This window comes from Sphaeramia orbicularis, chromosome 19, assembly GCF_902148855.1.
Source record: "Sphaeramia orbicularis chromosome 19, fSphaOr1.1, whole genome shotgun sequence".
Classification (NCBI taxonomy): Eukaryota; Metazoa; Chordata; class Actinopteri; order Kurtiformes; family Apogonidae; genus Sphaeramia; species Sphaeramia orbicularis.
In genome coordinates, this window is record NC_043975.1 from 8,810,289 (window position 1) to 8,833,352 (window position 23,064).

The window sequence follows — 23,064 nt, forward strand, 5'->3', positions numbered from 1 at the left end:
AGCCTTGGCGGAGGTCTGCGCTCTCCGAGTGCTTCTAGTTTACTTATTTATTTATTTGACAGGGATAATGCAGTCAAACATAGTTACAAGTTTGCAGCTGATGTGATGCATATAGAGTTTATAGCATTAGAAGACAGTATCAGCAACAGTTCCAGTGAGGACAGTGAGTCAACAATCTCAGGTCCAATGTGGTCTCCAGGGTCTGTAAGGTCCACCTCCGCATGATCAGTGAGTGGACCTGCTTTGGTAGGTACCATGAAGTAATGGTACTAATGTAAGGAATGATGTTCAAAGGGATCATGTGGATGTGGACAGGGGTCTGGATCAGCACTTATGTTGTTCTGATGTTCTAAAATACAGGTTCTATTCACCATACATGTGTTTTTCTTGCATTTATTTTTTTTTACTTCTTGGATTTGTATTTATTTTTTTGTCACTTATGGGTAAGGAACCAAATATTGTAACTTCACTGACCTGGATTTTCTACATGGCAATAAAATAATTTGAAAAAAAAAAAATCGCAAGAGTAATACATTCTTGTTCTATCCTCCAATAACACACTAAGATTGAAATGTTGAATATCAGAGTATTTCTATGAGTGAACTATAAAGGGTTAATAAACATTTAAAAAAACAAAGGAAATATGCCAGATTATAGCCTAAGGTTAATGTCCATCTGTAGACCTCCTGGCAGGTTGATGTTACACAAAAAAAACACAAAATACATACAGGGACAAATACAGACACCATAACATGCAACATGGACAATGTTAACACCGACAAGAAGTACAAAATAATTTAAAATTCATCTGTATTGCCCATTGCATCATTACCCTATACAAAATATTGAGCAGAAACCCTCAAGTGCTGTATTTTAAAGGTGTGGGAGACTTTCATGACCAATTTTTCATCAAATCTGTCAAACCTCAGTCATATCCTCAGTATCACGAATCTGTAAGTCTTTCTGGGATTACTCACCTGAATCTCTTGCATTATGGTGAAAAATTTCTAAGTATCATCCACCATAAACAAACCATATGTTTACATCCAGAGCTGGGAGGTCACTCGGGCATCTTTGGAATTTTGTCGTGACATGCATTGTGGGAAACGTTGATTTGCGCCGCTGTCTGACAGCAGCAGCTGCTACAGACGTGAGGCGGAAACGGCAGGAGCTCCCTTCCCTCTATACATATTCCTCCTGCCGTTTCCGTGTTTCAGCCGTTTCCGCATCGTGTTTGTTTCATCTATATAATATCATATGGTCGTGCTGCCGCTGCTGCGGTCAGGTGGCAGCGCAAGCCTTCACTTCCCACAAGGCATGTCACAACAAAATTCTGAAGATGCCTGAGTGACCTCCCGGCTCTGTTTGTAAAACATACAGTTTGTTTATGGTGGATGGCACTTCGAAATTGTTCACCGTAATGCAAGGGATTCAGGTAAGTAATCACAGAAAGACTTACAGATTCATGATAGTTTTCAGGTTTCCTCTTTCACAGTTTTTTCCCACTTTTATTGGGATTGATGATGATGATGATGATGATGATGATTATTGTTATTATTATTATTGTTGTTGTTATTGTTATTATTATTATTATTATTATTAGTATTAGTATTAGTATTAGTATTATTATTGTGCTCTGCTGGTTGAACCTCCTAATTCTTACTATCATCTACATTTTACAAACAATTAACTATGCACAGTCAAGAGAAAAAGAAAGTACACCTTTGAATTCAATGGTTTTGCATATCGGAATATAATCATCATCATCATCATCATCATCTGGTCCTTACAGGTGCAAAACAATACTCAAAAGATTCCACTCTATTCCGAGTTATCGAGTCATTATCTGTTTAACAAAAACAAAACTAAAAAGCAGAAGGGGTGGGTGCAAACTATGTTCACCCCACTTCTTTCACAGGATAATAAGCAGACAGATACTGCTGAAGAAACACCCTTGAATTATTGGAATCTGTTGTGTCATTTGACACTTGTGGTTATATTTAAGGCCCAGATTTTTTTTTATCACGCTTATTACTCTTTGGGTTTTCTGCATCTTGTATTTTAATCTCCTTAAGTTAAATTTGATGCTGTCATTACTAGTCAACACTTAAAAGTTATTTAAATGAATATGTAACAATATTTATTGTAAATATATGAACAGCATTTCAGCTCTTCGTAAGGACATTTGGAATGAAATCATTGCAAAGCTGAAGAAACATACTGAAAACAAAACTGGTCAGACATTAAGGATCATCCTAAGTTTGGAGCAAAACAGAAGTATAGGGTTACAAAATGTTTATGTTTATGCATTTGGCAGACGCTTTTTTCCAAAGCGACTTACAGGGGAAAACCAATCAAATCACTCAGTCAATCAAATTTTATTTATATAGCGCCAGATCACAGTAAAAAAGTTATCTCATGACACTTTATATATAGAGTTGGTCAAAACCAGACTCGAAGCCAATTTACAGAAACCCAACAGAATCCTCCAGGAGTAAACACTAGTGACTGGTGACAGTGGAAGGAAAAACTTCCCTTTAACAGCAGAAACCTGGAGCAGACCCAGACTCCTGGAGGATGGACAACTGCCTTGACCAGTTGGGGTTAAAGAGAGAGAGTAAAGAAAGAGAAAAAGAGAAAGTGATAGAGATAGAGACTGGGGGAGAAGGGGGGAGTAGGGGGAGACACATGGAGGCAGTTGAGGATAAGTGAGTGATGATGATGAAGGCAGGAGAGAGGCAGGACCACCGCAGAAGGTCCAGAGATAATCCTGGGAAAATCTGTGATAATCTGTGTGTTGAATGTTGAACCAAGGAAAGCAGAAGTATGCAGGTCTGTAAAAGTTTATTCATTGTTTCACATTGGTGACACGCTGATGTTTTATATTACAATAAAACCTATCATCTCCAAATACATTTTGATCAGCTTCTACTGAAGCTGAATGGGACAATAATGAAACTGCAGTCAAATCAAAACTCAAAGCTCAGATTCAAGGAAGACAAGACAGAAGTCAGATGACCGTTTCAGTTGAACTTGGTGAAAATTGAGGCTATAAACAGACACAGGCAGATTCCAGGGAGAGAAAAAAATAGATGTTGACTTAAAAAGAAAAAAAAAAAAAAAATAAGCCTTCCTCCCACTGACATAGTTTTCTCAAACAAAACTTGATGCATGTTTCTCCTGCTGATGTCAAACCAGTTTTGTAAAAACATTGATAAATAATGACTCACAGGGCTGTGGTGGATTGGAACTGATTTAAAATGGACCGCAACCATGTCCACACATGCGCCGACAGTGTTAGGGAGACTTCAACTACATGTGAATGTGAACTGGAAATAAGATGAGATCCAGCCTTATGCAGATATTTATATTTGTGTATAGAGATTGTTTAGATTTAGTCTGTCCTTAAAGCTGCGGGAGACTTTCGTGAGCAATTTTTATCAAATCTGTAAAACCTCAGTCATATCCTCAGTATCACGAATGTGTAAGTCTTTCTGTGATTACTCACCTGAATCTCTTGCATTATGGTGAACAATTTCAAAGTGCCATCCACCATAAACAAACCGTATATTTTACAAACAGAGCCCATAGGTCACTCGGGCATCTTCGGAATTTTGTCGTGACGTGCATTGTGGGAAGTGAAGGCTCGCACTGCTGCCTGACTGCAGCAGTGGCAGTGCAACCATATGATATTATATGAATGAAACAAACACGACGCAGAAACGGCTGAAACACGGAAACGGCAGGAGGAATATGCATAGAGGGAAGGGAGCTCCTGCCGTTTCCACCTCATGTCTGTAGCAGCTGCCTCTGCCAGACAGCGGTGTGAACCAGCATTTCCCACAATGCACGTCGCGACAAAATTCCAAAGATGCCCGAGAGACCTCCCAGCTCTGGATGTAAACATATAGTTTGTTTATGGTGGATCATGAAAAAAGATAAACGACACGCACATCCAAAATTAGAGGTGTGCAGGATCCCAAAAAGTTAAACATGAAAAAATAAAGGAAGGTCTGCACAACCTGTGAGCTCCCAAACCATTTAATCACTGAATAAATGGTTTGGGAGCTCACAGGTTGTGCGGACCTTCCTTTATTTTTTCTTGTTTATGGTGGATGGCACTTCGAAATTGTTCACTGTAAAGCAAGAGATTCAGGTGAGTAATCACAGAAAGACTTACACATTTGTGATACTGAGGATATGACTGAGGTTTGACAGATTTGATGAAAAATTGTTCACGAAAGTCTCCCACACCTTTAAGGACAGACTAAATCTAAACAATCTCTATACACAAATATAAATATAATGCAAAAGGCTGGATCTCATCTTGTTTCCTGTTCACATTCACATGTAGTTGAAGTCTCCCTAACACTGTCGGTGCATGTGTGGACATGGTTGCAGTCCATTTTAAAGCAGTTCCATTCCACCACAGCCCTGTGAGTCATTATTCATCAGTGTTTTTACAAAACTGGTTTGACATCAGCAGGAGAAACATGCATCAAGTTTTGCTTGAGAAAACTATGTCAGTGGGAGGATGGCTTATTCTTTTTTTTTTTTTTTCTTTTTAACTCAACAGCAATTTTTTTCTTTGACTGGAATCTGCCTGTGTCTGTTTATAAATAATAAATAAAGGAAAGAAAATTAAAACAAAAAACAATATTAACCCTTTCATGCACGAATTATGAGAACCTTAATCACATTTTTTTCCTGAGTGTTTTTATTCCTCTGTAGGCCTGAACAAAAAAACAAAGCAATTGATTTCTTTTTAAACGAACCTATTTTTCATAGAGTTGTCCACCATGTGTTTAATTTTGGAAGCAAAGAAACATGTATTTAAAACGCGATATCAAAAACTGACATACTGTGTGAAATCTGTGAAATAAAAATAATTTTATTGCAGCTAATCTGATGTTTTCTCTCATTTTAACCCTTAGGGGTCATACTCTAATACTAGCTATTACTCGCTTCATGGAGATAATAAAAAAAATATATAAAAAAATACTTAAACATGTTAGTGCAGATCAGGTTTATCAAGAACAGCCAAGTTACATTAATGTTATCAATTGCAGTGTATTGTGTCTTGTGTTGGTTGATATGCAACTAAAACAACAAAACCCATGAATATACAAGAGAACAGCTGGAGAAGAACTGTCCACTGGAGTGACCACTGTCCATGAAAGGGTTAATATAATTATATACATGAAAACCCTATAGAAACAATACATAAATGCGTTTTAGGAGGTGATTTGGAGGATTTTAATCCATTTGGGCCACATCCTTCTATCCACATGTCCTCTTTTTGCCACATAGGATGGGAGGGTTAACACTCCCCTGTCTGCCTTTGCCGACGTCACGTGAACGCCTCTCTGCAATGCATAGGGGATGTTGCGCCATGGGGGGCGTGGCCTTCTGACGCACACAAGCACGCACGCACGCGTTAAATAAAGCCGCACCGGTGGATTTCCACTTGATTCACCGGACGGGACACGCATCAACCGGTTCATTGAGGGCATTAAGGACTTCTACACTTCTCACTGGTACTGTGTAATTTCCTTCGACACCTTTTTTTATTCATTACGTCAAACATAAAGTAACGTTTTGATGATATAAGTGGAAAATAAGCCGGTGTTTAGGTACTTGCTAGCAAGAGTAGCAAGCTAGCAGTAGCACATCTTTTCCGTTAGACACAAACGATGCACTTGATGCGTGGTACTGGGAACACTTTCTGGGGAAACTAAAACGTCTTGTGTTGTTTTTTATGTGTCGTCTGTACTGTTTCATAACTATCTGATGTCGGACTGGGTGTTACAGAATGACTGTAATAGTGTGTCACCATCTGTTATGTAACAAAGAGTTGATGAAGGTAGCTGTGACTTGAATACCTCATTGAAACTCATGCACTTGGTCTTTATTTAGCCTCTTACTGTCATGTCGGTGGGTGTGACTGGAGGCAGCTCCTCAACAACCTATCATCTTCCGAGGACACGTTAAATGGTGGCAAACTACTGGCCTTATGTGGCCCAGTCCAGGTGCTGTCTGTTTGCTCTGGGTGTTTGCTCACAGTACAAGCTTATTGATTACCTCAGATCAGAACTTCATTTGGCTGTTTTCCATAGAACATGTCTTTTGAAGTAGTTTGGCAGAGGTATAAAAACCTGGCTCAACCAGTAATACCTTTGTTAATAAGTAATAAGTGGAAATGCAATAAGCCCTTGGGTATGAATTAATAAATTTTTATTATTAATTAATTTATTTATTTATTACGAACATGCAAAGGAACAAAATTAAATGAAGCAAATTAAGACAAAAACAAAATAACACTGAAATGAACAGAATCTGTCTTCAAGCACATACAAGTCTGAATTTTGCACGGAGTAGGAAGAAGTATAATGGCTAAAATTTGCTTACAGGTCTTATTTATGTCTTTGTGCATAAGAAATCAATAGAAGTGAATTCCCAAAGGAACTTTGTGTTGGTAAATGCAAGTTCTGCAAATTTACAGGATTTCAATTCTGTTGTAACATGTTGATGGTCATATAAACTATGTTTTCAGGTCAAAAATGTCCCAGTTCATCACAATTAATGCTATATTTTCATGTCACAAATGGCCAAGTTATATTTTAATTGAATTTACCTGAAAAACAAATATTCTATTCTTTTAGATTCCCCAATTTTTCTTACAAGATTCTATCCTACATATCACATGTTTTATTTTTACAGGTTGCAATATGGAGTATGGTGCTGATCCATCCTGCTTATGTTACGCCAATACATGCATTAAGAATGTCACACGTCAACTTTTAAATCAACAGTTTTGTAATAATAAGCATTTTTATAAAGAAATAACAATTCTATATTGCTATTTACTCTTTAGTATGATGATAAACTATACAATAAATAATTCTGATCCTAGTTTTTGCACAGGGATCATTTGTGGAAACGGTGACATGGCTGCTGAGCATCAGTATGATGGGATCTGTAACAACCATGTCACATCCGTCCACTGCCACATTTTGTGTTTTTGTGTCAGCTGTTATTGTTTTAGATCCACAATACTAACATTTATGAATAAGAGGAGAATTAGCAATAGTAAGTATATAAGTTTATTCCTAATAAAGTACTGGTACTGACCAGAGCATCATGGGAAATGTCACGTCCGTCCACCAGCAAAAGTTTTCACATACACCTGCTATTCAAAATCCAATATTTCTGAAAATATAGCTTCCACTGTCAAATAATATCAGTAGTCAGTGCACAAATGTATTAGCATTATTTCAACACAGTTCTGTGCATTTATTACAACTTTTTTTTGACAAAAATGGCCACTCATTTGATCCTCTAAGTAGATTTTAGCCGATTAATGAATTTTATTTATTTATTTATTTATTTAGAACATGCAAAGAAACAAAATAAAACAAAATGAAGCAAATTAAGACAAAAACAAAATAACATTTAAATGAACAGAATCTATCTTCAAGCACATGCAAGTCTGAATTTTGCACAGTTGAAAAGGAGTAGGAAGAAGAATAAACTTATTTATAATCCTACCCATCAGTGCTTTTACACCTTTATCACTAACTTAATACAAGAATCAAACAATACAATTTTCCTAATTTTGGCATCGAACCACAACAAATACATAATGCGGTAACTAAATTATACACAACAAAATGTTCATGGCAGTACGGTCATACAAACAGACTCAACAATTCAACAATTTCTTCAATAATTACAGCACATTTATCGATACAACATTATCCATAAACAAACAGGCCTCACTGTCATTATTAAATATTGTACCTCTCAAGAATCAATGCTTTAATTGTGTCCTTCATAAGTATATACCCAGCCCACGACTGTTCAATGGTTACGAAAAGTCAAACATGTGTAACTATATGATGGAGTGCTTAACAGCCCAGTTACAACTAAAACTCCCTACTTTATAAGGAGATGGGCTCCAGTTCTTGATGATCTCAGGTTTTTTTTTTCTCTCTCCCTCTTTCTCAGTGCTCCAGAACATATCAGGGTTTTGGTTAAACATCTCATTAGTCATTTCAGTACCATTTAGCCACATCCTGGTGGTTTGTGCTACTTTCGGTTACAGTACATGTAAAGTCTGTGCACAGAAGTTTCTATTTGATCCTTTAAAGCACTGTTTGTCAAACTTTTTACAGTGGCGTACCTCCTGAAATATACTTTTTTAGCCAAGTACCCCCAACCCTCACTTCAGCATTTTTGACAAAATTTGTTCCTATGCCAAAGGTGTCTGTTTATATTTTCAAAACTTTGTAAACAAACAACATATATTTAACTATAATACATACAAAAATAACACATTTTTAAAAGTAATTCTTGTGTGCAAAATATAACCTGAAAATTGCCCTCTTTCATTGATTAAAAAAAATAATAAATTAGTCATTAATTAGTATGAACCTGTCATCAACAAAAAATAATTACATAGCTACTCAAACTCATTTTGAATAATATAAAATAGAAATGTTCTTAAAATGTTCCCAAAGCTTAAACAAGATGATTGACAATAAAACTGTTATATGAATGTATTTATTGTGTTTTATATTTCAGCATTAATTCTCCTTATTATTAATTTTGTATTCAGTATATGACTTACTTTAAGTACCCCTGGGAGTACACATACCCCACTTTTGGAACCCCTGCCTTAAAGCATGGGTGTCAAACTCATTTTAGTTAGGTCTGAAGGTCTGAAATTAGGTCCGAAGTGGACCAGACCAGTAAAATAATAATATATAAACGATGTCAACTCCAAACTTTCCTCTATTTTTTAGAGTGAAAAAAGTAAAATTAGATTATGGAAATGTTTACATCTACAAACTATCCCTTTAAAACCATGTCAATAACATAAACAAACTGAAATTTCTAATGAAAAATAAATGCAATTTTAACAATATTCTACTTCAGTTTATCATTTCCACATGTGCATTATGACTTACACATCACAGTGGATCTACAAATACACAAAACATTTAATAACAGACAGAATATTGGTGCAATTACACTTCTTAAGACATTTCAGGTTGTTCATATTTGTTCAGGTTATTCTTTTTCGAGAAATGATAGTTTGTTTTAATGTAAATACAGTGGAATTACATGAAAATGTTTACATTTACAAAGAGAAAAAAAATCATGTTGTCATTACTTATAGGTTAATATGATGATATTTTACTGATTGAATGGGTCTGAATGTGGAACCTGAACTAGAATGATAGTTGATATGTTAGTGTAATTTTTACATTTCACAAGTTCATCCCACGGGCCGGACTGGACCCTTTGGTGGGCCAGTTTTGGCCTCTGGGCTGCATGTTTGAGAACCCTGCCTTAAAGGAATGGAAGGCTCAGCTGACCTCCACCCAGCGTGCCTTTTCATCACTGCACTGCATATGCTGTAATTTAGCAAAAAAAGACTTTTCACAAAATGCAAATCTTTTGTGGATCTCCACATTTTTACTTTAAGTCACTAAATATGATTTTTTCTTGCATTAGCCTGTAATAAATCTAAAACCATTAGCAGTAGGTGGGCGTCTCCTCATTGATATTAACCCATAAAGACCCAATCACCCACCATCAACCAAAACCATCCACTGATTTAAACTGTTTAATATCTGTTGAATCCATTAATCCTATCAATACATGTAAATAATTGGTGTAAAATACAGTTTGTCATCTTTTCATGGTCATCAGATATGACCCATTTGGACGTTCAGAGGCTCCTTAGTTATGGTGTAAACACTGTCATCTTCTACAATATTGATTCACCAGTAAAACCCATGGAGTTGGATCACTGACAGTGGATGGAAACTTTTGAATTTATGTTTAGTTAATGATATTTTGCTGGAAAAGTCACTTTTTCCTTTATTTTTTTCTGATTTGATATAATAACCTTTGAATTTACTCTGAGCTTTAATGGACATCCACATGATCAGGGAATCACATAGAGGAAAATACATGATTTATACTGAAAAAAATTTAAATAAAGAGAATATTCCAATAAATAGTGATAAATCACTTAAGAAGGGTAAATATAGAGGAAAAATTAATTTGGGAACTGCCACAGAAGTACCACTAGGTCTTAGTGTATGAGCTAAATATTGTATTTATGTTTCTTTAAGTTATTGCCAATGTATGAGTCTTGCTTGATTCTCGTGTTGATCACAGATAAAATATTTATAATTGTGATAATGACTATTGCACATGCTGCATGAATAAATCTCATAACTTTTTAGCCTCATACAGTCATGGCCAAAAGTTCCAGCTTTTTTTTTTTCACCAAGAAACATCTAAAATGCTTATTTGACTTTCAGTGTACTAGAAAAATGTGTAGGGGGAAAAAAGCCAAAAGTTTTTCTGAAGCTCTGCGGTTTCATTTTTAGATATGACTGTAACCTGAAGGTCAACTTCTCAGCTGTTAATGTCAATAATGGCAGTAGCAGATACTAGCCTAAATGTAAGTAAAAGAGTTAGTTTGACCTCACAGAAAAAACTAGAGACTCAAAGTTGAGCTGCCACACTACTGTGGGATTAGAGGCTACAAAACATGTGGGTCACTATTGTCCTGCACGTGAAAGAAAAGCCTTGTTCAGCAAAGTTTTAAAGCCCATGTGCAATGCATTGAGATGCGTGGACTTGAATATGTCCTTTTTTTTTTTTTAAACATCTTTGCTGCAAATGGCTTTTTTCACACATTTTCCTCAGTGTAGTTAAACATTTGGAATCAGTATTTACACAGTAACAGAGTGTTTGTGAAAATGGCCTTGAGTTATTGCATTCTGCTTTGCCAGGTATGCTCTCTTCATATCTTTTGGTCAAACAAGCTGGAACAAGTGACGTCAATTTGACTAATAGATAACAAAATTTGTTTAATCGGTAGTTTCAGGGTTACTTTTGGTTTAAGCTGATCACTTTAGATCAGCGGTTCTCAATCTTTTTGTGGCACCCCCCCTTTGGAGGATGAAAAATCTCCAGGTCCCCCTCAACCCCAACAGCATTGTAACAGTGGTGCAGTTATAACTTCTATGAAAAGAAACATCAATATTTTAACAATCCTTTTTGCTTTTCCTTGAATATTTTTAGTTCAAATTAAAAATAACTTAGATTTTTGCTTGAACAATACAAATAAACTCAACCAGACTGCTCCCTGAGACAATATTTTTCGAAATAGAAAATGCGCAGTTATCATACAACTATGATAGTAAAGTTACTTTTTTTAGAACAACAAAAACATTTTGGTCACAAAGATGAACATTTGAACAATATCAGTGGCTGGACTGAGCCTGTTTACATTCCACATCTCAGAACATTAAAGTACAAACTGTACAAAAACAGAAACGTCACATTTTTCTTTTCCAGTCCAATCCTTGTCCACTCTCCAAACCTAAACTCTTTGTCTAGTCTAGTGACAGATCACCAAAGCAGTAGATTGGTTTGTTGTATGTCCATAAAAGGAGTCCAGGGTGCTCAGACGCTAAAACATTAGTTCCACCTGCTACAAGTTGTAACGTGAAGAAAAAAAAAAAAAAAACACCCAGGGGTGATCCCATGACCCTCCTGGCAAGCCTTTGCACCTCCAACAGTTTGAGAAACACTGGTTTAGATAGTTTTCTTGGATAAATGAAGTGGAAAATGGTGCAATCATAACAATGTTCTACAAATAATTTACAGTTTTTGGTTTGACACAAATTTTTACTCAGATGTTTGACAAGTTGAATTTGCATTTCTTTTTTTTTTTTTTTTACCCTGTGTAACATATTAAACCAGTCACAACTACTTGAAAGAAAGTGTTCCCTGTCATTATCGTACATTTGGCTGACTTATGTCGTATTTCCACGTTTGACCACACAGACAAAGCAACAAATCACAATGAAGGGAATGATCGTTCAGCTCAGTCGCAGCCTGAGCCGCGCTGCTCCTCTGATCCACCGCAACCTCCACTCTGGGTCACGCCTCTCCTCCACCGCCGCCTCCAAGCTGAAGAGCGGCAGCAGCGGTGGAGGACTCACCTCGGAGGAAATCTACGCCCGTGAGGACAAGTATGGAGCTCACAACTACCACCCCCTCCCCGTGGCCTTGGAGAGGGGAGAGGGTAAGTAACGCATGCTCAACTAGCATCGTTTTCCTTTTACGCGTCTCTCGGAGGAAACTTAACTTTCTTGGCCGCTCTAGGTATCTATGTGTGGGATGTGGAGGGCACCCGCTACTACGACTTCCTCAGTGCCTACAGCGCAGTAAACCAGGGTCACTGCCACCCGAAGATTGTCGCCGCACTCGCAGCCCAGGCCTCTAAACTTGCCTTGACTTCCAGAGCGTTCTACAATGACGTGCTGGGAGCCTACGAGGAGTACGTCACCACCCTGTTTGGCTACGACAAAGTCCTGCCAATGAATACAGGTAGATGATTGACCAACTATTACGCAGCAGCTTCCGAGTCGTCATGAATGTTGACATTAACTTTTTGTATATTTTCCCAAGGTGTTGAGGCTGGTGAAACTGCCTGCAAGCTTGCCCGTAAATGGGCTTATACGGTGAAGGGAGTTCCCAAAAACCAGGCTAAAATCATTTTTGCAAGTAAGTGCACACGTAACATATTCTGTCCAACAGGAACTGTACTGGTGTCATGGTGTTGACCCCTGGGGATCCACGGGTTCTAGATGTGGTAGTTTTTATGCTGTTGTGTGTTCCTGCATGCTGTATTGCATTTGTCCAGTAGTCACTGCCAAATCCCTCTGGGCAGAGCAACATGATTGTAAGGCTACTGTATTCCAAAATTGCTATCTCCCAAAATATTGGTCCTATCAACTTGCCATTTTCGCTACTGTCTTCCTTGACCAAAAGTACATAAGTATGACAAACTCCAGCAGTCAGCTCTTTCCAGGTCTTGTATAATTCCCGAGACACACACATGCACACAGAGGCCACTTAGCTTTTAATATATAGATGGTATCTAGGGCTATGATGACATTGAAATGCCACTTTTAAGTTGATGTATTATCATACAAACAATTGCGATTGACACTGTTGTCGTAGATTCTTTTAACTTTATCCTTTCACACCCTCCATTCCATCTTTGTAACACTACGTGATGCTTGTAGCAAAACGCATGCGCTAAACATCCACGTAACCTGAAGAATGTGGGCTAATAGCTCAATAAAACCGATTTTTATAAATAGAGCACAACTCAAACAACGAGCACTTAAATGGGCAAATATCTAAAACAAGCTAACGGTCTGAGACCAGCGGTCATGATTAATTTAATAAAACAGACCAATGAGATAACCTTTGCAGCGCTAAGCTAACACTAAGCAGATCCGACTGTACAAGTGTTATTTCTCTATTGCTAAACATCACTGAATGAGACAAAGAAGAGCAAAAATAAAGGTCGTATTATGACGTGATGATTACGAATTTTATCTTTCATTTGTTGTTTTGTTTTGGTTTGGGGTTTTTTTCTACACTTTATTTTTATTGTTTGATTTCTATACAATACAAACATGAGGGACATTTGGGACACACTGACCATAAAAAACCTTTGTGACTAACAATTAGTTTTAGTAATGTGACATTGAAATGAAAATTGTCCATGTCTCCCATTTATCATGACACTGCTCTTCTTAAGTCCTCAGTCTATAGGTCAGAATCTCCAACTCAAATATTCCATTCACAACTTGTATCCAGTCGTTAGTTGTAGGTGGTTCCAATCTGCACCATTTTTTCTTTTTTTTTTTTTTTTTTGGTAATAGCCTTTGTACTGGCTGCTAATAGTATTTTAAACAAATATCTATCCTGTTTTCTTACATTATTACCAATAATACATCCGAAATACATCACCAAACATATTTTAGGGATTGCATAAATTCATTTGCCGTTTTCTAATTATGGTTTTAGAACAAGTCTAGGTTTGCTTATAGGTGCATCGCCTGGTGTATAATATGACTGTGATGTCTTTTACTTCAGATGGTAACTTCTGGGGCCGCACCATGGCCGCCATCTCCAGCTCCACTGACCCCAGCAGCTACGAGGGTTTCGGTCCGTACATGCCAGGCTTTGAGCTCATCCCATACAACGACATTCCTGCACTGGAGGTACAGGTTTTCACAAAGTCTACATTTCTGCACTCCAAACCAGACTGTCAGGCCTGAAATTTAAACGCCTGTAAAATGTTAAAGGTGTAGCACCTCATTCTCTACGACACTTTTAATGTCATGAAGGCTGCAGCGTTGGAGATAAAGTTTGTGCTGTTAAAGGTTAAAGATTGTCCTCATTAAGATGATGCACTGGAGCTATAATTTGCAAATTCAGGCAAGTCTATAACAGTCTGACAGACTGTTCCAGAGCAGGGGTGTCAAACTCACTTTAGTTCAGAGGCCACAAACCACCCAATATGATCTCAAATGGGCCGGACCAGTAAATGTCAATGCTATGGAAAATGTTTTGTTCCTACTGCGCTCATAGAGCTCAATAAGCTGTAACGAGACACTGTGCACAGGCCTTATTTATTTATTTATTTTTATTGGGGCTAAGTATCCAGGTTTTCAAACTCTTTATATCCTTGTTTTAAAGTCATTTTCATTTTTGTCACTTGGTGCTTAACCCTGTAAAGCCTGAAACATTAAATCATTGACAGAAAATTCCAGTTCTTTGAAACTGGAGACTTTATTGGTCCTTTCTGAACAACCAAAAAACTTTCTTTTTTTTTTTCAAATATCAAGTTCCATGCACGAGTTTCAATTTTGTATCATGTTTGATCCATCGGGTCTCAATGCTCAAATATTATTTTTGAACAAACAAAAACATAATATAACACAAACATGTCTAACAAATTGGTAATTCCTTTTCAAAATTGTCAAAGTTCTGCCTCCTTCCTCATTAATGACAGTCTTGTAGTGTCACTGGAAAGGCCTTTGGTGAACAAATTCCTCCCCCCTGGTGGATTATCTGTGTATTGCATGTATCTAATTGTATACATCAGGTTTTCAAGAAAAAAAAATCCAATTGATCATGTAGAGGGCTTCAGAACTCGTATATCAAATATGACACGTTTGGCGGTAAAGGGTTAAGGAGATCTATGTGTTTATTGGTGGAGCCTTGAGCTATGGAGCACTTTTTTTCATTATTAGTATTTAAGTGGTCCGACCCACTTGAGATGGAATTAGTCTGTATGTGGAACCTGAACTAAAATGAGTTTAACATCCTTGATTGTTAATATCTTCAGTGTAATTTTTTTTTTCACAAATTCATCCCACAGGTCAGACTGGACCCTTTGGCAGCTCAGATTTGGCCCACAGAGCATATGTTTGAAACCCTTATTCCAGTGCATCATATGAGTACAACTATAATCATCTTCATTCAGTGTAAACCTGTTCTGAACTAAGTGACCTCTGTCTTCGTAAACATAAAGACCTCCATGTTTTGATAACTTATCTGTTCTTCCTGTTCACATCAGCACTAAACACACTCATATCTACTGTTATTATAGATAATCATGTCTGACTCTGTCATTGTTTTTCCTTTTGTTTTTTCCTTCAGAAAGCCCTTCAGGACCCAAACGTGGCTGCCTTCATGGTGGAGCCCATCCAGGGGGAGGCTGGGGTGGTGGTCCCAGATCAGGGCTATCTCACTAAAGTCAGAGAACTGTGCACCAAACACAACGTGAGTCTTTGTAAACACACACACTGATTAAACCCATCTGAAGTGCTTCCTCAGATTAGATGGGAACATTTAGCCTGGCTGTCTTCCAACTGAACCGTACATGATTATTTACTTCTGCTTGTAACAAACCATTCACCCCATGCTGTGTAATGTCAGCGCCGTACATCTTTTAAACCTCAGCTGTTAGTCAGGGTTGGTCCTGCAGGTCAAGTACAACAAATGGCCGTGCAGTGTGGACTCTTAACCGAGGGATAAAGGAGAATACAGGACGGATGTAAATGTGCCATCTGGTAACACAGCTGATGTTGTTAATCATTTGGCAAAATGTGCGTCTAAGAGGAGGCGAAAAAAGCCTTAGACACAAACTTCTCAGTTTTGTTTTTGAGCAACGTCTATGAGTTGTACACAGTGTTACAAAAAAAAAAAAAAAAAAGGTTGAAGTCACCTAGGGCTGAGGAATATGAAAGAATGAATGAATGGTTTATTTTTGGTTTGTACAGTAATCACCACACACAGTACAACAACCACAAAAACCAAAGAAAGGAATAGGCTAGAAGCAGAAGCTTATTTTTTGCCTATCTACTATCCATTCATTCATTCATTCATAAAAAAAAAAAAGGTTGAGGTCACCTAGGGCTGAGGAATATTGGATTAATCAAGGTTTTGATGCATCAAGAATCATGAAAAAAAAAAAAAAAAGCCAAACTTATCTTATTCCACTGAAAAACCTGTTAGCTTCTGGTTATATACTATTAATGAATGTGTTCCCCCACTTGTATATGTTGTGTAGTTTTACTTAAAGGAATGATATTTTGCTTTTTTAAACGGAATTATGCGTTTTCAAACATTTCCCTGTGATCTACATAAATTGTAAATGCTCTGCGTGGGTCTGAATTCTTCATTAATTCAACTCCACAGGTCCATCTTCAACCCTATTTCTGAGTAATGACACAAAAAAAGGTCGTTTTCAGCGCTGAACCTTTACATGCAAATGAGTCACTTCATGCCCCACTCCCTCCAGGTTATTGACTGTACTTTCTGGCCTGTTCAACCACTTGTGTTTGTTATTACAACCAACAACTGAACATTTTAGGGAATCTGCTCAAAGTTTGGACATATTTTCAGTTTTTACTACAACCGCTGCTGCTGACAAACAGTTATGTCGTACTCGGAGAAATGTTCACTGGAAGTCTTGACCTTATATGTGGAAAGGTCATGGCGTAACTAGGTATATAACGTAACAAATTAAGAAGGAATTGAAAGGGGTTGTACAAATCAACTCGATTTTTGCCGGAATGAATATAAATGTAGCTTTGCAGCACCTGGAGGGTTCAAATTCAAACTGTATGAACTGTTAAGGTCCAAATACACAAATAAATGAACCGAAGACTAATAAAAGTGGGTTTAACAAAATATGACCCCTTTTAAGATAGTGTTTTTGAGAGTTGTGTGTTTTCTTCAATCTATGTGGCCAGAAAGCAGATGATTAAAACTGTAAATTGTCCAGAACATTGAAAAAATATACATTTACTGGAAATTTTTTTGGGCTGCATCACCCAAAAAAAGAAAGAGATGTTGTATGATCGAGCATAAATGAATCACAAACTTTTTTTTTCCAAGTGATTTATCAATTTGTGATATTTGTTAAAGGGAAAAAAGTAAAACAAACAAACTGATATCTGCATATGAAAATGAGTAACGTGAATATCTTTAGGCTGCGGACCAAAGAAAAAATTTGGGGACAATTTATAGACCAAACAATTTACTAATTAATCAAGGAGATGATCAACAATAAGAATACTTGATAGTTATTGTTTCTCATTAACTCTATTTTAGGTTTGTGTATAATTTTTTTTTTTCTGTCTTTGCTCCCCTATATACGTTGTTTTTGTTTTAGTTATATATAGAAGTTACATACATGATGTAAAATGCTGATAAGATAATGCTGTCTGAAAGTCATAAAAAGATAATTACTAAAAAATTATTTGCAGAAGTGGGAAAGACAAGTTACTGGTCATGTCTGCAATATTTTTTCGGTTGTTACATCGGTCTATGCAGAGTCACATGAATGAAGTGTATTTAAATGTCAGTCTGTGTGTTTTGCAGGTGTTATGGATTGCCGATGAGGTGCAGACGGGTTTGGCGCGTACCGGCCGCAGACTCGCCGTGGACCACGAGGGCGCCCATCCAGACATCGTCATGCTGGGAAAAGCTCTTTCTGGAGGAGTTTACCCTGTAAGCCTGTTGATAACACCGTCTCTGCTTTACACCTGAGGCCTTTAGGTTCACTGTCGCTGACTCGGGTTCCGCTGTTTCAGGTTTCTGCAGTGCTGTGCGACAATGAGATCATGCTGACCATCAAACCCGGAGAACACGGCTCCACATATGGAGGAAACCCCATAGCCTGTCGGGTCGCCATCGCTGCTCTAGAGGTCAGTTACTTACACCTGAATTCAGCGTGTCCCAATACTTTTGTCCACATGGTGTTTCTTTTCTAACAGGGGTCTGGGATACAAAACAATAATGACTAATGTCATAATATAGTTTTATATTGGGATAAATATCATTGCATTGGTTAGTTTGGTTTAATTGTTATCTTTGTTTCCAAAATGCCTTAGAGATGGTTATTTAATTTCTCTCAACATTCATTTTGTTCTGTTTTTTTTATCCATAAATATGAATTTAAATGTTCTACTTTTAAATCTTTAAATATTTTTCATGCTCTGACTGCAAATAATTAATAACCATCTCCTTTCTTCACATCTCACTCCTTAAACTTTAAGTAAATATTGATGTTTTTATCTCAAATCAGCATGAACAAGACATCTTACAGCTGTAGACATGATGTGTCCCAATACTTTTGTCCATATAGTTTGTAAACAACAGTATTTCCCTTTATTTTCTCCTATTATTTTGAATGCAACGATAACAATTTAAACCAAGCTAACCAATGCAATGATATTTATCCCAATATAAAACTATATTCTGACATTTGTCATTATTGTTTTGTATCCCAGACCCCTGTTAGAAAAGAAACACCTGAATTCAGTTTGTCCCAATACTTTTGTCCAGGGTTTTTCCTGCTGTTATGATAGTTAAGACTTGCACCAAAGGGCCACCAAAGCCAGATCCATCTAAAATCAACATGTAGAGCAGTAAAAGGACTGCAAGTTTCATTTTTAGGTTGCACACATGATTATGAAGTTATCAAAAATCATGCTCAACTATTTTTTTTTTTTTTTTTTTTTTTTTTTTTAAATTAAAAATTCCTAACTTTCTTGCGTCCATAACCATTAAGGCCAGATTTATCAACACAAACTCTCCTTTGGCTAGTGTTGAGTTACTAAAGGAGCTCAACACGAAAGAGTTACTGTGATATTTTGCACTGGTCTTGGTAAAGCAGTGCAGATCATTCATGAAACGGCTTCATCCGTGGTGATACATTTGCATATGATTAGTGCATGATCCAATAAAACCGCCCACTCTGACACTTAGTCTGGATTGCAGCCTCATTTGTATACACTGGTCTTAGGTTTCGGTTGCAGAGGTCTATAGGAGACTAAGTGAAACCCCTGGCTCTTCATCTTCTCTCTATTTTTTTTTTTTTCTTAAAGGAGTGATATTTTGCTTTTTTTAAAAAATGGAATTATGCATTTTCAAACATTTCGCTGTAAATGCTCCGCTTGGGTCTGAATTCTTCATTAATTCAACCCTATTTCTGAGTAATGACACCAGAAAGGTTGTTTTGAGCGCTGGCCCTTTAAATGCACATGCCCCGCCCCTTCCAGGTTGTTGGCTGTGCTGCTCTGTCCCGTTCAACCAATAACTGAACATTTTAGGTAATCGGCTCGAAGTTCGTCCATATTTTCAGTTTTTACTACAGCCGCTGCTGCTGACAAACAATTATGTCGTACTCGGAGAAATGTTCGTCGGAAGTCTTGACCTTATATTTGCAAATGTCGTGACGTAACTAGTTATAGACGTAAGAAATTAAAACAGGTTGTAGAAATCCATTCGATCTTTGCCAAAATGAATATAAAGATAGCTTTGCAGCACCTGGAGGGTTCAAATTCAAACTGTATGAACTGTTATGGTCTAAATACACAAATAAATGAACCAAAGACTGATAAAAGCGGGTTTAGATAAATATGACCCCTTTAAAACGAGTGTGTTGTTTGCAGGTTCTGGAGGAGGAGAAGCTGGCGGAGAACGCCGAAAGAATGGGCAACCTGCTGCGATCTGAACTGAATAAACTGCCTAAAGACATCGTGACCACAGTCAGAGGGAAAGGCCTCCTCAACGCTATTGTCATCAAAGAGACCAAAGGTACAGAGTTTAACTTCTACGGTAACCTAATAACTTAGACAGTTAGTCTGTGGGAAGAAGCCTTACAGGGTGAGTCAGAAAAAACGCTCTTTCCATTTAAAGAAATTGTACTGCTAAAACGGAAACACTGATTTTTCTTTTGACCATACAGTCATATTGATGTGGTTATTGAGCATGTCTGGTGATGTAGTCATAGATTTATTGCATTGCATAAGAGAGAGAAGGTCCATTGTTTATTGGGCACTGAAATACCTGCCAACACAATGTATGCCACAGTGAACAAACTTGCAATTGACAACAATTACAGGAGTCGGGGCTTTGCTTTCACACTCAGGACATAGGCCTACATGAAAGTGCCCAGGGAGTTTTCATCATGGCAAGACCACAGCGATTACAGGTATTATTTCCTCATCGAGTTGTCTGTTTGGGTCAGGTGAGAGAGTGGCCACCTAGATCCCCGGACTTGACCCCCCTTGATTTTTTCTTGTGGGGGTATCTTAAAAACCGTGTGTATCAGACTGTTCCACAAACTCTTCAGGAACTCCGAAATCTCATCACGGCTGAAATCCAAGCCCTACGACGAACACGAATGGCGAGAAGAGCTGTGTTAGAGATGCGACAACGAGCACAGATTTGCATCAATCTGAATGGTAGCCAGGTTGAAGGTCGTGCCGGACGACTTCGTTGAGACAAAACATTTTGATGGCGAGTAAACATGCTGTAATGGTTGACAATTTCAATTTCATTCACGGTGGCATAAACTGTGTTGGCAGATATTTCGGTGCACAATAAACAATGGACATTCCCTCTGTTATGCTATGTCATAAATCAATGATTCAATCGCCAGACATGCTCAATAACCACATCAATATGACTGTATAATCAAAAGAAAAATAAGCATTTCCATTTCAGTGGTACAATTTCTTTAAATGAAAAGAGCGTTTTTTCTGACTCACCCTGTAGTTCTGTAAATAAATGATTTTCTTTACATTCCCCTGGGTAACAGTTAAACTCTGCAACGCCACTAAATGCTAATTACTAAGTTTGTACCGAGGCTGCGTCGAGGAAAACCTGACATTTAGTGTAAAACAAATTATAAATGACAGTTATTTATAATTTTGTCAGTCTTTATCAAGTCAGCAACACCACAAAATAATCACCGACGCATCATTGAGCTTCATTTAGAAATTTTTATGGAGGAATATTATTTATTTGTATGGAATCTGTAAACTTAAAGGTGCCTTGCCACACATATTTCATTACTTTTGTGGCCATGTCTGAAGTTCTGCCATGAACTCTAACATTTTTTGTGGAAAAAAATCAATCAATCAGTCAAATTTTATTTATACAGCGCCAAATCGTAACAAAAGTTCCCTCATGACACTTTACATATCGAGTTGGTCGAAACCAGACTCTAAGGCAATTTACAGAATCCTCCAGGAACCTTGGTGCCTTGGTTACCAGTTTTCCATTAGGAATGTCAACAGTTAATCGACGATCAGTTAATTGTCAATAAGAGTTTGCTCAGTTAAATTAAATCTCCGCTGAAATCTCGCTCCGTCGTGCCGGGCCCGCTGATCTGCGCATCACTACCGCTCACTGTGCTCCATGTTTTCACGTAGAAAGATGAGAGTATCAATGACGGCTCGCGTGCTGTCGGGTGATGGAAGGGAGAGAGAGAATAACAGACGACTAGTCGACTCCTCCAAAGTAACGTCGACTTGTGCCACAGACGACAGCGCGTCGACCAACCGACTTTTCAGTTAATGCCCTAGTTTGAACACAGGAAAATTTTGTGATGTAACATTAGATCCTGTTGTGATCAAATAAAAACGTGTTTAGTATTTGTGCATATTTCTGGTGTAATTCAATTCTTCAAGGAAATAATCATTAAAAAAAGAAACAAAAAAAAATAGCCTTTTTAACAATATCGCGATATATCGTATCGTGATCCTAGTATTGTTATTTGTATCGCCAGATTCTTGCCAGTACACACCCCTAGTGATAGCAGACAAATTCACTACATAACACAAACACCTATGGACCGAAAATGTTTCAAAAAAATACAAGTAAAAGTGGTTCTGTGTGGCAGGGCACCTTTAAATACAAGGAAAATCCACATAGGCCTGTTGTTGATGTGACATTTGAGCCGCCGTTCACCTGATCTGACCGATCCTATGACTCTCCTCCTCCAGACTATGATGCCTGGAAAGTGTGCTTGCGTCTCCGTGACAACGGACTGTTGGCCAAACCCACCCACGGGGACATCATCCGCTTTGCCCCTCCCCTCATCATCAAAGAGCACGAGCTGCAGGACTGCGTGGACATCATCCAGAGGACCATCATGTCCTTCTAAACAAAACAAAACACACCCGCTGCTCGACAGTGCACGGATACACGCTAAAGTTACAGCCCGATTAAGTCAACCTGCACATAAGGCTTTTATTTCCCTTAACCTCCTAAGACCCAGCTAAGGGTTTTCTGTCTGTGTTTGTGGAGTTTCACAGCTTTATACAAAAAAACAAACAAAAACTGTCCAACACAAAGGACGTTCCATTAAAAAGAAAATGCATTTGAAACAACTAGGGATGCACCAAATCCGATACAAGTATCGGGCATCGGCTCCGATACTCAGTGTGTGTACTTGTACTTGTATAAGTAATCCGATACAACTGCACCGATACCACTTACGGCCGTGTGACATTCACAGTTCAGTGCAGCTGGTACGAGGGGGAGGAATAATGTGTGTGGAGTGTGAAGAGTGTGGAGATTTTTCTAAATGAATGACGGTGATTAAAGTAACGCTGACTGCAAGTAACGTTAAAGACACAGACAGGTACAGACGCAGCGTTCTGTCCGTCCTCTGCGTACATTCCATCCGTTTTCCAGGTGCTCATGGATGCGTACACAGACGTAGAATACCAGCGAGAACCGTGGAGGAAGAGGATCTGTTCAAAGAGCGACTGTGTGAGTTAGAGAAAAACTACTGACAGATTTATGACAGCTACCCAGGGCTGGGCCGCGAGTACGTAGTGGTGCGGACCACCGCCAGCAGAAGTG

General features: G+C 37.9%; 1 protein-coding gene across 1 annotated transcript; it reads left to right on the plus strand.

Annotated features, from left to right (window-relative positions):
• Positions 1-5,425: 5,425 nt before the first annotated feature.
• Positions 5,426-22,513, plus strand: oat (ornithine aminotransferase). Its single transcript, XM_030122302.1, has 10 exons — positions 5,426-5,537; positions 11,875-12,115; positions 12,196-12,420; positions 12,502-12,597; positions 13,984-14,111; positions 15,556-15,678; positions 17,785-17,913; positions 17,997-18,110; positions 19,860-20,004; positions 22,200-22,513. Exons 2-10 carry the CDS (start codon positions 11,893-11,895, stop codon positions 22,358-22,360), a joined length of 1,344 nt encoding a protein of 447 aa, XP_029978162.1. The 5' UTR covers positions 5,426-5,537; positions 11,875-11,892; the 3' UTR covers positions 22,361-22,513.
• The last annotated feature ends 551 nt before the right edge of the window (positions 22,514-23,064 follow it).